At 28.5% G+C, this 13,849-nt stretch overlaps 1 protein-coding gene and 1 pseudogene across 1 annotated transcript; both read right to left on the reverse strand.

Moving 5' to 3' along the window:
- Positions 1-1,923, reverse strand: LOC112689757. Its single transcript, XM_025563594.1, has 2 exons — positions 1,771-1,923; positions 1-635 (listed from the first exon to the last, which is right to left on the reverse strand). The coding sequence occupies exon 2, from the start codon at positions 606-608 to the stop codon at positions 75-77; it is 534 nt and encodes a 177-aa protein (XP_025419379.1). The 5' UTR covers positions 609-635; positions 1,771-1,923; the 3' UTR covers positions 1-74.
- A 1,561-nt stretch (positions 1,924-3,484) lies between these two features.
- On the reverse strand, positions 3,485-4,272 carry LOC112689726 (annotated as a pseudogene).
- Positions 4,273-13,849: the final 9,577 nt, after the last annotated feature.

The following is a 13,849-nucleotide window of genomic DNA, read 5'->3' on the forward strand; positions in this document are numbered from 1 at the left end:
TAATAGATAACCAATTAAACAATAAAAGACAATTTGTTATTGGAATATAATTGTAACAAATACAGAAATACTCTTTAAATTCGTTTGATTCCAGGGAGGTCAATATTTGAGTACAAACAATAGTTTTTCCATTTATTAGGCTTGACCGTAGCATAGTTCAATGAGAACTTGGTCGGTTTGATTTTAAACACATCAAAATATTTCATTAATTCTTTTTCTTCGCGTTTTAAAAATCCTATCATAATTTTTGTGTTGAAATCATTATGAACTATTTTACACACGGATTCGAACATTTGTTTCATGGGTATATAAAAAAAAGGCGGATCAAATATGATGATACGAAATTGATCTTCCATCTCATATGGATGAGTGATGTCGTAATATTTAAACTTGGGTAAGTAATCGAACCTTGTGTCAATATCCAATAACACTTCTTCTCGACCTTCCAAATGCCACGCATGAGCTAAACTAGGCGTCGTAAGGCAGCAGCATTGTTCGTAAAAGCTTTCGAGAGCTTTCATCAAACGTTTTACCGTCTCCTCGGTCCAAAAATATTGTTCCAGGTCATGTCGCTCAACAAATCCATCTTCAAACATGGATCTTGACATTGTGGAAGATTTCAACTGCAGTTATCACTGAAAAAAAGTTTAATCGAGAAAATTAAATTTTTTAAAAAATAAAATAAATTATCGCTTATTGTTTCAATACTACCATCACATATAAACAGGGCTGCGCAAACTAGGTGTGCGAAAAACAAGGGCGGCAAATATTGGTTATATTCCAGGGGCGGTAAATTTTAATATCAAAGTTTTTGGGGATGCATTTTGACGCTGAGGGGTTTGCTCTCACATTACTTCTAACAAGAAATATCAAGTGATCAAAATATATGGATATTCAATGATAGGTAAAGGATAGCTCTATCGTCTGTCAATATTTCTGACATGAATTTCGTAAATATAGTAACTGGCGACATTATATACAATATTACAATAGCTTCAATAGAGTGGATGTAAGAAGTTATTTAACAATTTTTAAATCTCTAAAATTTTGTTAGTCTACGGGGATTACCCAAGAATAATGTAATTATAAATTATTATAAAATAATATGTATGTAATACCATTGATTATAAATACTATATATTTATAATTAATGGTATTACGTATACTGCATTCTTTTTTTTTTTTTTTTGTTAACAGTAGAAGTCTAACTTTTTTCATCTTGAATTTAATGTTTTGTTCTTATAATTATTTTAAAGTTCATATTACTGGATTATTGTGTATAGTGTATATATATATATATATATATATATATAGTGATATTGTGTATATCCAGACTATAGGTTTATAGGTAAAGAAAAACAAGTTGATTTTTATCAAATTTATTTCATTGAAGTAAAATTGTCTAATATTTTAAAATAATTTATAATATATTTTTATATTTAAATTAAATTAAATCTATTGGAAGACAGCTAATAACATTTTATATAGATACTTACATGCTACAATCCTCATAAATATGCAAATACAATTTTTATTCTGTCAAGTTCATAGTTATAAATTCTGTTGTAAAATTAAGTAAATGTTTAATATAACACATTAAATTTGTAGAACAAAGGTAGCTGAATGGGTTAGAGCGAGCCTGCATATACATAGTTTCAATTGCCGTAAATATACTTGGTAATCGGTATTTATTTTCGTGCATACAACTATCGACTCATTTGCATAGCAATTGCATTTAAAACAGTAAAACAAATTGTAAATTTTACTCACCATGTTCCAAAAGTATCGTCGCTTTACGAATACGAACGCAATACACACTCAAGGGCAGTTACTGATAGTAATGGCGGTATCGCTAGGCGTTGGATACGTGTTAGTAGAGTGCCTCTATCGAGGCACTCTACGTGTTAGTGTAAATAGTAGTAAGTTCCCGTGACGTCAGTCATCATTCGTACTGTGGTGGAACGACTCGTGCTCAACCACATTACTGTCGTGCAGATAGCAGCACGACTGCTGCCACCACGCACCGCCGATCGAGCGACCTCCATAGCGGCGTGCCTGCCTCCACGTCCGTGGTGACGCCGCCCGGGGTTCGCTCTCGATCGTCGTCGTCTCGATCCGACACTTCTCCGCGTACCGTTTTTTGTTTAGTCGTATTCTCCGTCCTCGCCTTTCTCGCTCGGATATCTTTGTGTAACGCGTTCACGCGCACGCGTTTCATTATTGTTTATATAAATATTTTGAGAATAATAAAATTGACTCATCAATATACCAAGTCTCGACTACCTTTTTATTTATTATTGTTGGGAATACGAGTTTTCCACAGTACTAACAGCTGGCTCCTGGCCATGGTTAAAGCTATGATGATAAGATATCATGCTCCTGGCTTAATATGCAAACCATTAACGCATTCTGAGCGCAAGGACGACATGACGTAATGCTAATCACCATAAAGTGTTTCACTTGTAGACGATTTGGCGTTTTAATACAACGGATCGCCGCTCACGTGTCAACTTGCACGATTTGGAGGAGTTGAAAGGTGTTTATCATTTACGATTTTGAAATTAGTGCCCTAAAAATGTTACGAGCTAAAAGAATAAGTTGGTAGGAGTAATTGTTTAGTAACACAGTGCTAGTACGGCGCTTAAAATAAAACAAAATGTGTATATTAAATGTTTTAACAGTATATTTCATAATATATTATAGCAGGCCCTTAGATATAAAATATATATTCTGGAGGGATTTTAGGTTGTATATGGTATTTTCATAATTATGTAATCTATATACCATTTTTACTATATAAAAACATATTTAATAATTTTCCTGCATTTCGGAAGCAATATGATCCTTGTAATAAATATCTAATAAAACCCTTGTGTAGGCGCCTGCATTATAAGTATATCGCCTTTGAAAATAAAACCTAGTCCTAAAAAATTATATTCGTTTCATGAAATCGATTGTACAGTGTATTTTAGTATTCTCTGTAGTATATTAAATAAGTTTTTACCATATTTTTATACACTGTTGTTTAAATAATTCAAAAAATTTAAAGTTGTATTAAAAGATACGCTAGGAGGTAAAAAATTAATCGTTTTAAATGTTTACTTAATATAAAAAGTATAAAAATAAAAATGTTGTTCTTTGTCTCAAAAAAATTTAAGATTTGGCAGACTTACCAAATACCAATGAAATGTGAGGTAGACAAATATGTCAATTTTTTTAAATAATGAAAGGTAAAAATACAATTAATACATTTACAAAAAAAAAAAATCAGTAATAATGATGTGATCAAATATACTTAATATAAGTATTATATATAATATATAATGTATTAAACTTTAATCTTTTAAATGATCGACGTAAAATATAATTTATAAATATATTTAATTAACATTTCATTTTTACATTATTATAACGATTACATTTATACATATGTATAAACCAGGGGCGGATGCAAGCTTACATTTCAGGAGGGGTTTTAAAAAAATAAGAATAATTATCGTTATTTTGAAATAATTATTTATTATATTTTTATAAGTTATAACAATTATATAATCAAATTCATCCACTTCGGTGTTTTTGCCATAATATCCAATATATCTTCACAAGATACCTCCACGTCTCTATATATGTTTAATAATGCTAACCCATCCATTCAATTGGTTCTTCGCCGTCTTGTTTCGTAAATAGGTTTTTAATCTACGAAGACAAGAGAACGATATTTTACTCGAAGTAACTGAAACAGGAAGTGTTGCTTCAATTAGCAAAAATCGATGTATAGACTGATATAACATAGATTCAACATAGATCAAGTTTAGAACATCAATAAACATTTTTGACCTTTTTTTTCAGGTTTTTTTTGAACAGTGTCTGAAACAATAATATAAATAAGTTTTCAAGAACAAAGAATATCTAAGATAATAAGAAATAAAGTTACCTGCGCCACATTGTGATATCCGCTTCTAAATCTTCAACAGATTCTTTTATGTCATTTGGCTTCTACTTTCTAAACGTTTTAGCTGTTACGACTACTTCTTCTGTAGTCAGTTCACAGCACTTTGTTGGTAAAATATTTTGTATTTTTGAAAGTAATTCACGATGATTGAGAAACCTAAATTTGAGTTGATCTAATAAATGGTCTAAAAATGGAATAAAGATGGATCGACGGTAGTACGTTTCGGGAACTCCTTTGTAGTTTATGAGGTAGAGTATGAAGTTGTACTTCATCAGTTTTAGTGCTGTTCTCGTCAAGTTCTTCCAATGATGAGTAAACATGTTTGTAAACATTATGAAACAAACTCAGAGAATTAAAATGTTCAAAATTATCCTAACAATAACTGTAGGGATGGTTTTCGATAGCAAATGTTGCCTAGTTGGTTTATTAGAAACTAGACAAATATTTTTTTTTAATTCCTCAACACTTTTCCTTATAACTATAACATCCATATAATATCCATATAACATGAACACCCGATTTCATATAATTTTATAACGCTTATATTTTTTTGCGCTACTCAGGTAAACTGTTTTGGTTCACCGGAAAGAGAAACTTCTCTAGTACCTACATTATATTATATTTTCAAGTCTTAAGTTTATATATTATAATGTTTATCAAATCTTAACTACCTACCAAAAATGGCAGATTTTGTGATTTTTATCAACATTTCGAATTCAAACGCTTATTTTTAAAAATTGTAACTGCAGATTTTTGAGATTTTTTACATACGAGTAATAACAATTTACAAGGAATATTGAATCAAAATTTCACTATTTTGTAGCCGACCAACATTTTTTTATTGGCGTTTTAAAAAAGAAATAAGGATAGTGGCGAAACAAACGACGGTGAATAGTCCGTTAGCGAAATGAACGGCGGTGAAACGATTTCGGCGAATAATTTGGCGACGGAATTATCGCGGCAAAACGAAAAGTATTGTCATCATACAATCTCAAGCTTTTGAGCTGAAAGTACCAATACTTTTTAGAACGTTTGGAAAATTTCAAATTAATATAGATTTACTTATCTTACTAAAAAATTTTAAATTATTTTTTTCTAGCATATTTTAATTGTCTTTTGAACAATTCATTTTTTTTTTTTTTTTTTAATGTGCATAAGGTAAAATAACTACGTTTGCAATTATCATTCATTAATATCGGGGGGGGGGGGGGGGGCTCAAAACCCTTCCCTGCGTCCGCTACTGGTCTAAACAATATGTGATACATTATGAACGATAGATTCATCGTATAAATATTTTGAATCTGAAAATGATTTGTTAAATACATTTTTAAATACTTATAAGTTATTACTTGTTACATTATGAACCAACAGATAAGAAACACGATTAATATGGGATTATTTCACTAATAATTTAAAATTCAACAAGTTTGATAATTATATTTTTGAGATTTCAAATAGATTTATAATTTAAATGTTTCATTAATAATTTACTCAATAAATTAAAAAATATTACTAATGATATTCGATAAATATGCTCTTTTACTCAAGTGACTTTTTTGTTACTTTAGTCTATTGTATTTATTTATTTATTTATTGTATTTATGACGTTATAGCTTTTTCGTGTTTTCATTGTTATAATATTATTTTTCTTTATTGATAATACCAAGGATAATACGCTTGTAAGTTTTTTTCTATACATTTTATATATATATATTGATTAGTGTTTAGCGTTGAATGATCGGGTTGTCTAATTAATATCTTTATTTTTTTTTATTTAACTAATAATATTAAGGCGACACTGGTAGCAGACGTAAATAGTTTATTGACCTATTTTATTTTTTGTCTATTATACACATTATTTTTTACGTACAATTTGGATTTTATTAATACAGTCGACTCTAGATAATTTGAAGTTGACGGGACTGTTGAAAAATTTCGAATTACCGAGAGTTCGAATTGTTAAGTAGTTCGAAATAACAAGAGAGCAAAAACAAATTCGAATTACCGAGTTAAAAAAAAAATTTTGTTTTTTATTATTGTACATAATTATTAATTATTTCAGCAAATTAGGTAGTATTAGTTATTTATTGTTTTTAAAATGTAAATTTTAACTATATAATAATTATACTGTGTAAATTAAATTATTATTATTTTTAATACATTTTTAAAGTTACCTACGTCATAAATTAATTACACTAAAATTAACTTGATTTTAGAATTATCGCATTTATTGCACTGTGAGTTGTAAAGTAATTCTTGAAGTATTGGTATATTCAGTTTCAGAGATATACAAGTAGTACTAGATATAGTAAGAGATATAGAGATTCAGTTCCCTACCTTTGAAACAGCTTAAAAATGAACCCTTAAAAATTATATCCAAAACATGTAGTGACATTAAAAGATTGAAAGATTAAATATATAAAAGGGTGTATGACTAATTTGCCAACTTTACATTTAGGCATTAAATATAGATAATAGTCAATTTATATTCTTAAAAACTGTTTAGTAATTCTTGAAATACTATAAACACTCAGAAAAGTTACTTTAAAAATGACTCATGAATCAAGATAAACAGCAAAAACAAATATAAACAACAAATTTTAATATTACGTAAATAAACATGGTACCTATAACAGATAAATTCATTTGGTTTTTGTGGAAATAATTTTTTTTTTTATTATTATTATTCATGGACAGCTTCAACTACTAAGGTTATTAGTTTGTAACAAAAAATGATGTTGTTTAATTAAAAAAATATGATACAAAATGTTCTTCAATAAATTTTACATATAAATTGGTTTTTTTCTTTTTTGTCACATGTAAATGTACAATAGCTATTTAAATTAAGTTATACATATCAATTTGTTTAAGAAATGTGATTATTTTGTTGTTGTTGTCATTGGTTGGGTTGAGAGCTTCGAAGATGTTGTAGGGAATTTAGAGTCTTTTTCTTGTATCTATATGGTTACGATATTGGACAAGGATGTGCTTGACAGTGAAAGGTTCTCCGCAGGTTTGGCACATTGTAGGTTCTTCTCTGCGTATAAGATGTCCATGAGATATCTTTGAGCAACCAATACGTAGTCTGTTAATAACTACTTCATCTTTGCGATTAGATTTATGGGGTTTGGGTCAGTTTTATTTCTTTTAGTTTATTATTAAGTGTACGCCGCCATTCGGATTCCCATAAATTAGTACAAATAGTGCTGACATTTCTATGGATGTCAATGAGTGAGAAGTATGTTCGTATTTCGGTCAGAGGGTTATTAACTGTTTCACGAGCTACTTTGTCAGCTTTTTCATTACCATTTATTTCACAATAGCCCGGTGTCCATATAAACCGTATGTTTTTGTTGGCTTTTTTAATGGTGTTGCTTATTTTAATTGCTAGGGTACTTGAGTGTAAGTTATACTTCAGATTGTTGAGAGCGCTGAGCAAATCTGTACAAATATTAATGGTTGAATCAGGCAGTTGAATGGCTAGGTGAACTCCCTCCAAAAGTGCAAAATATTCCGCCGTATAAATACTGTTATGGTCTGGTAGTTTGTACGATATGGATTGATTGCCGTTTATGATAGCAATTGCAACACCTGAGTTAGTTTTGGAGGCGTCAGTATAGATTTGTGGGTAAGACGGAGAAGAGCCCATGATTTCATTGAACAAATTTTTATATATATAATTAACGTTTTTTTTTTTTTACTATAATCTACTAGCCTGATGTCCACAAGAAAGGATGATACTCTCCAAGGGGGAAATACATTGTATACCACAATGTATTCTCATTTGATAATTGAATTTGGATCAATATTGGTAAGAGACATTTCATTCAACATCCTTAAACCCAGTGGTTTTCTTAGATTGGAATTAGATCAAAATATATTTGCGAAACGAATTTGAATTATAAATGGTAATTTTGAGTTTTCTGGGGAGGAAAGGATGCAAGCAATATAATTAAAAGCTAATCTGATTCTACGAAAGTGAAAGGGAGGTTCTCCAGAAATGGATAAAATGCTAGGAATGGGGCTACTTCGAAATGCTCCGGTTGCAACTCTTAACCCACTGTTATGACTTATATCAATTGTTTTTAGAATGTTGGGGTTTGAATTGGTGTAATAAATTGATCCATAGTCTAATTTAGATCTAACAAGAAATCTATATAAGTTGATTAAGACATTACTTTCTGCTCTCCATTCAACATGGCTCAATGTTTTTAAGATATTGATACTTTTGGTTGCGCTTGTTTTAGTCTTAACTATATGAGGTTTCCAAGTAAGTTTGCTATCAAAAATCAATCCTAGAATTTTTATATTGTTCACAAAGGGTGAAAGTTTGCATCCCAAAAATAACTTTGATTTTGTAATTTGTTTCTTTTTAGTGAACATAATACGGAAATAATAATAAACAACAATATTATTGTATAAAATCATAGGTGTACGCAGACTTGTATTTCAGGGGTGCCTATTATAATTTTAGGTCCAATCTTAACAAAACGTGTAAAAGGTATATTTAATAGATTATAACGTATAAATAATTAAATAAACATAACTTAAATTTTTTATTCAATATTGTGATATAAAAATCCCAACGAATATGTTTTCCTTGAATCTTGTATATTTTCCTCAGGTAGCTTAAATTTATTATACGTGTTTTTGTAGTAAATTATAGCTGTTATACTATCATAAGTTTTTGCATGAGCGTTTAGAAAATATAGTTTTATTTTTCTTATTATTAGATGTCATTTAATTTTTACCAAATATTTTAGAATAAACTTGATTTAATTCGAGCAATATCAGTTAAAATATGGGACCCTTACTCTGAGACTTGTCGAAAGTAGGACCTCTTTTACAACGTTTCATGGAGTGCCCGGGCACACCCGGCATCCTCCGTGCGCACGCTTATGAATATAGTATTTAATACAACTACTGAACATACATAAAAACTGCTATAGTGCAGCAGTGATTACTGATAAATATATTTTAATTTACAGGTTGATCCTTTCAGTTAATATCTATTTATTATAAAATTAATTCCTATATCGCAGGCGTACGTGAACAAGTGATAACATCAAACTATTTACTATAATAAAATATAATTTTATAAAAATATACTAATTTTAACTTATTCCATTATACACTAATAAGTGTCTAAAAACTTTATTATTTTTTTTTTATTAAAAATGTATTTTAAAACTTTATTCTAAATTGTAACTAATTTCAAATGTATATATAGTTAAATTATTATTCATTGTATTTATTTATATCTGTAACACACACATTTCGCGACGTATGTACATAAGTACAATAATCAAATCATATTATTTATCATTTTATTATGTTACTACAACGATTTTTATGAAAATAATGATTTCTTTAATTTATATCCTTGAACCGAACCGTGCATTTTTAACAATTTGATACACTCTACAGGCTATACTATAATGTTATTAAATAAATAATCATGTAACTTCAATCGCATTTCTAGTTCATGCATAATAAGTAATATTGTACATGATTATGTATTATTGCGTTCATTCTGAGTACCAATGTACAATATTTTTTGTAGGAAATTTTAGTTAAAATAAGTTATAAGAATCTAAGTAATCTAAAAGTCTAATTTATTAAATTATTGAATTAGTTAGATAGAGAAAACTTAAATGCCAAAAATTCACACAAATATTATTTAATTATCTAAGGTCAGTTTTCAGAATTAGTAGTTTATAAAAAAATAAAAATACAACTTTATCCTACGCTCAGAGAAGTCAACAAGTTAAGTGCCCAATATAAGAAACACTTTTTTTTAATTATAGTTTTATGTTTATTGAGATTTAAAATATGATTGGGTTATTATAAAAATGTTTCTTACCTTTTTATTATTATTACATAATTATATAAAAGTTTTATTTGTTCATACTAAATTAATTAATATTTTAAATATATCTTAAATATTTTGAAATAAACTAGAGATTTTAAATGCAGTTTTGATATTTTAAATGCATTATTTTCAGAGGTTTTGTGGTACATTAAGTCACATCTCTAGCCTTAACTGTAGTTTAGGACATTTATTCAATTTTATTTTTATGAAAACGATTTTTTATGCTAAAAATCATTGTCCAAAATTTTATGTATACTCGGACCTTTAATCTATGTAAACACTAATCAACAATTTTTTTATTTTTCAGTTTTTAAAATTTTACTGAATGAGGAATATATTTATATTTTTCTAACTTTAAACTTACGTCATGTACCTATTAGTGTACACGATTGGAAGAATTACCGTAAAACTAATAAACCGTAAAACCGTAAACTAACCTTTCCCTATACTTCATACTCATTGATACATATCAAATATTAAATTTTATTTTACATATACCATGTGTGATTTATTAAATTGGCAATTTAATTTCTTATATTTTACATATTTCAATACTTGTTTTAAGAAGTACAATAAATATAATGAATATTCGCATCTATACGCATAAGCCACACATTGGCCCAGATTATGAATGCTCATACTGGCTCTGTCCTAGCTGATTTTACTGGCTATCCTCCCGACTCGGTCCACTTTTGGACTCTGTGTAATCGCTGTACTACAAAATTGTTTGTCTGGAGTTAGATTTGTTATAAACTAACATAACATGAACTATGCGTTGTAATAAATGCTATTTTCTTTTCTTTTTCTGTTATTATAAAAACAAAATATATAAAACATTAATTAATCTACAAATACTGTCTTATCAAAATGCCTAATATCTACGATAAAATTTAATTAAACTAATGTCTCTAAAAAACAATTTATAATAAATTAAAAGACTAAAATTGTTTCATTAAATCATGTAGGTAGTTATTCAATTATTGTCGACATAAAAGTTTGACAAGAGTTAAAACTTAACAATTTTTGTGTGCCAAAATAAAAAACAAACAATTAAAAAGAACCATTGTTATTAAAGTTAAGGTTTATTGAATACCTTTTTGAAAATATTAATTAAAATTTATATATACAACTACCTATATACTAATAACTATTTTTAATCTTATAAAAACCTTGCAAAAAAAATATTAGCATTCTCTGATTACGTATTTTTACTATTTTCAAACATTGGTTTTACGATGTGACGTATTATATTGTTTGGGGAATTTGGGTATTTATTACTAGACACTTGAAAAGCATATCAATAAAAATATACAAAGTTAATTCATTTTAACAGGGTCTATTCTAAGATTTTTTGTTAACAGCGTAATTATTTTACAAACCCCTATTGATTTTTTTTTAACCCATTTTGACTATTGATTATAGCATACAACTCATTTAATATAATTAATGATAGAACTGTAGACTGCCTATTGTAATTAAATTGAAAATTTAATATACCGATAATTTAATACTACATTGATGAATAAGGAGGTATTTATAATGATAATTATAAACCAGCCGCAATTATTAAAAAATATTATTCATATTTTACATGTTATATAATGTTAGTTATAATTAATCTGTACCACTAGACTACATCCTATTTTTATTCACATACATTTGAATAAAAATATTATTATTAGTATTATTATTAAGAAATAAATTATTCATTAATCAATTTACTGTAAAAGTAAATATCTAATGTTGATGAACAATATTAAAATTCGTCTGTAAGTTAATCATAAACTATTAATATTTATATTACTTTTAAATTATTATTTTAAAACAAGACAAATCTATTAAAATCTATGCAATTATTAATTAATATATCAAACCGTTAGCGACAGCACTCGAGTTTTTTTTATTATAATTAAAAAAATATGTATACATTTTACTACTACTATATAACTTAAGTACAATTTAAGTAGGTATATCTATAAAATAAATTAAGGTTTTCTTCTGAATGTTCCGAGTACTAAATTAATAATAAAACTTAATTAAAACTCTACCTTTTGCTTTTTGTAGTTATATATGTACATTTTTCTTGTAATCAATAGCATAATGACTTATTGACTGGATTTATTGTTGATAAATGATAATTGACTTTGGACTGTGTAGTTAAAATTATTTTAATTCAATGATTATTATTGCAATGCATTATTATCTCTTTATATTGATTTTTAATAATATTATTTCTTAGACTGGAGTAGTAGGAGCAAATATTACATGAACAAAACAATTTCCATTAATTAATTTAATAATTATCACAACTTCTACACTTCCATTTTGTCATAAGATTGATATAATAGCATTTCGCAGATTCAGGGCTTCTATCACGACAGTGACTTTTTCGTGATAATATTATTTTAATGCATTGGTCGATTATTCAATTTCGTTGCAACCGTTATGTTTAATTTGAATGAGATTTATTTAAAGCCCACCGATGTGGTTTTAGAAGTTAAAATCATTCATTGACAGAACAACCAATTTTTTATTATTCTTTTGTGGTATTCTTTTTACATCAGTAAATCTACTACCTACTTCTTGAAGTTATTGAAACATTTAAAAATTATTTTTTGATGTTTCCACAGTAAATTTATTTTATTTTGTATACTAATAGAGGTTTATTCGGTAGCTTATTATGTGTAAGTAATTTTTTTTAATAATTTATCACCAAATCGTCGTATTCAACTTCAACATCCGATTGTAATAACAAATGTAAAACTCCGAAATAGAAATAAAAAGGTATGTACATCTCTGTTTTAAATTTGAAATACTATCGTATTATAAAGTAATATTACACTTTTTGCATGTAAAGGTATTGTATATGTATTTATTTTAAAGGTTTATTTATAGTAAATCAAATTTAAAATCACGTTCAAACGGATGGTAATCCTAGTGATAAAAAGTTTTCCACGGACTACGGTGACAAATGATAATATAATAAAATGTATGTAGGTCGGGCGGAAAAAAAGAATATCGTCGTATATCTATGTAAGGTGCGGCGGTCGAGTATGCTATAAATTAGGTAGGTATGCGTGCCGTCGTGTGTCTTTGGACTATTTTCACGACGCGACAATTTATAAAACATCACGATAGATGACATTAAATTATAATAATAAAAAAAAATATTATTATTATTACCATTATCATACGGTATAGTAGGTGTGTGACAATTTAATGCGATCCACGAGTTCATAATAGAGTAATAATAATAACAACAAGTACCCAACCACAACCCAGTCAACAACGGTAGCAGCAACACATGCTATATTTTATTATTATAATATTGTATATGTATTGTGCATAACAAATAGCAATAAACTAAACGGTACACTGGCAGTTGGTCGGGTAAAGGGTTATTTTTAAGTGCGCATGACTACTGCTACAGTGATACGGACGACGTCCGAGCGAAAAGAAAGACAGCGTGTCGTTTTTTGTATATTATTATTTTTATACTCTCTCTCGAAATAATGTACCAACACACGCGCGCGCGCTCGCACACATCCTTATTACGCGCGTAATGTATACGCGTGCACGATAACATGCACACACACACACACACACACACATGCAAAACTCACCGAACGTCATCGCGGTCTCCTCTCTCTACTAGTGTGCCGTGTGCCAATGACACACACACGGACTCGGTCATCCCTTTTGCGACACATTTTTCGTCACGTTTTCCCTGCGACGACCAAAGACCGCGGCTGTCTATGATAATACTATTACAATATCGTTACACCAGAAGCGGCTGTAGGAGGGAAACTAGGGGCCGCCCCCCCAAGCCCGTACCGTATTTATAAAAACATTGATATTGTTAAAAATACATATAATAATATGGACTATTATACGCAGTGCTCGACTTGGCAAAATTAAAGAAGGGTGACTCTATTTACTTTAAAAAAAAGAACGTCTCCAAAACTGGCTGAGCGTTATGATTATGGCGTAATAATAGTAGGGGGACGCTAACATTTCTGAAAATT

The sequence above is a fragment of the Sipha flava genome, unplaced genomic scaffold (genome assembly GCF_003268045.1).
Source record: "Sipha flava isolate LNK unplaced genomic scaffold, YSA_version1 46_pilon_pilon, whole genome shotgun sequence".
NCBI classification, from domain to species: domain Eukaryota; kingdom Metazoa; phylum Arthropoda; class Insecta; order Hemiptera; family Aphididae; genus Sipha; species Sipha flava.

What these genes read in the sequence shown, in the direction of transcription:
- LOC112689757 (XM_025563594.1), bottom strand. Translation starts at nt 608, where the DNA reads ATGTCAAGATCCATGTTTGAAGATGGATTTGTTGAGCGACATGACCTG.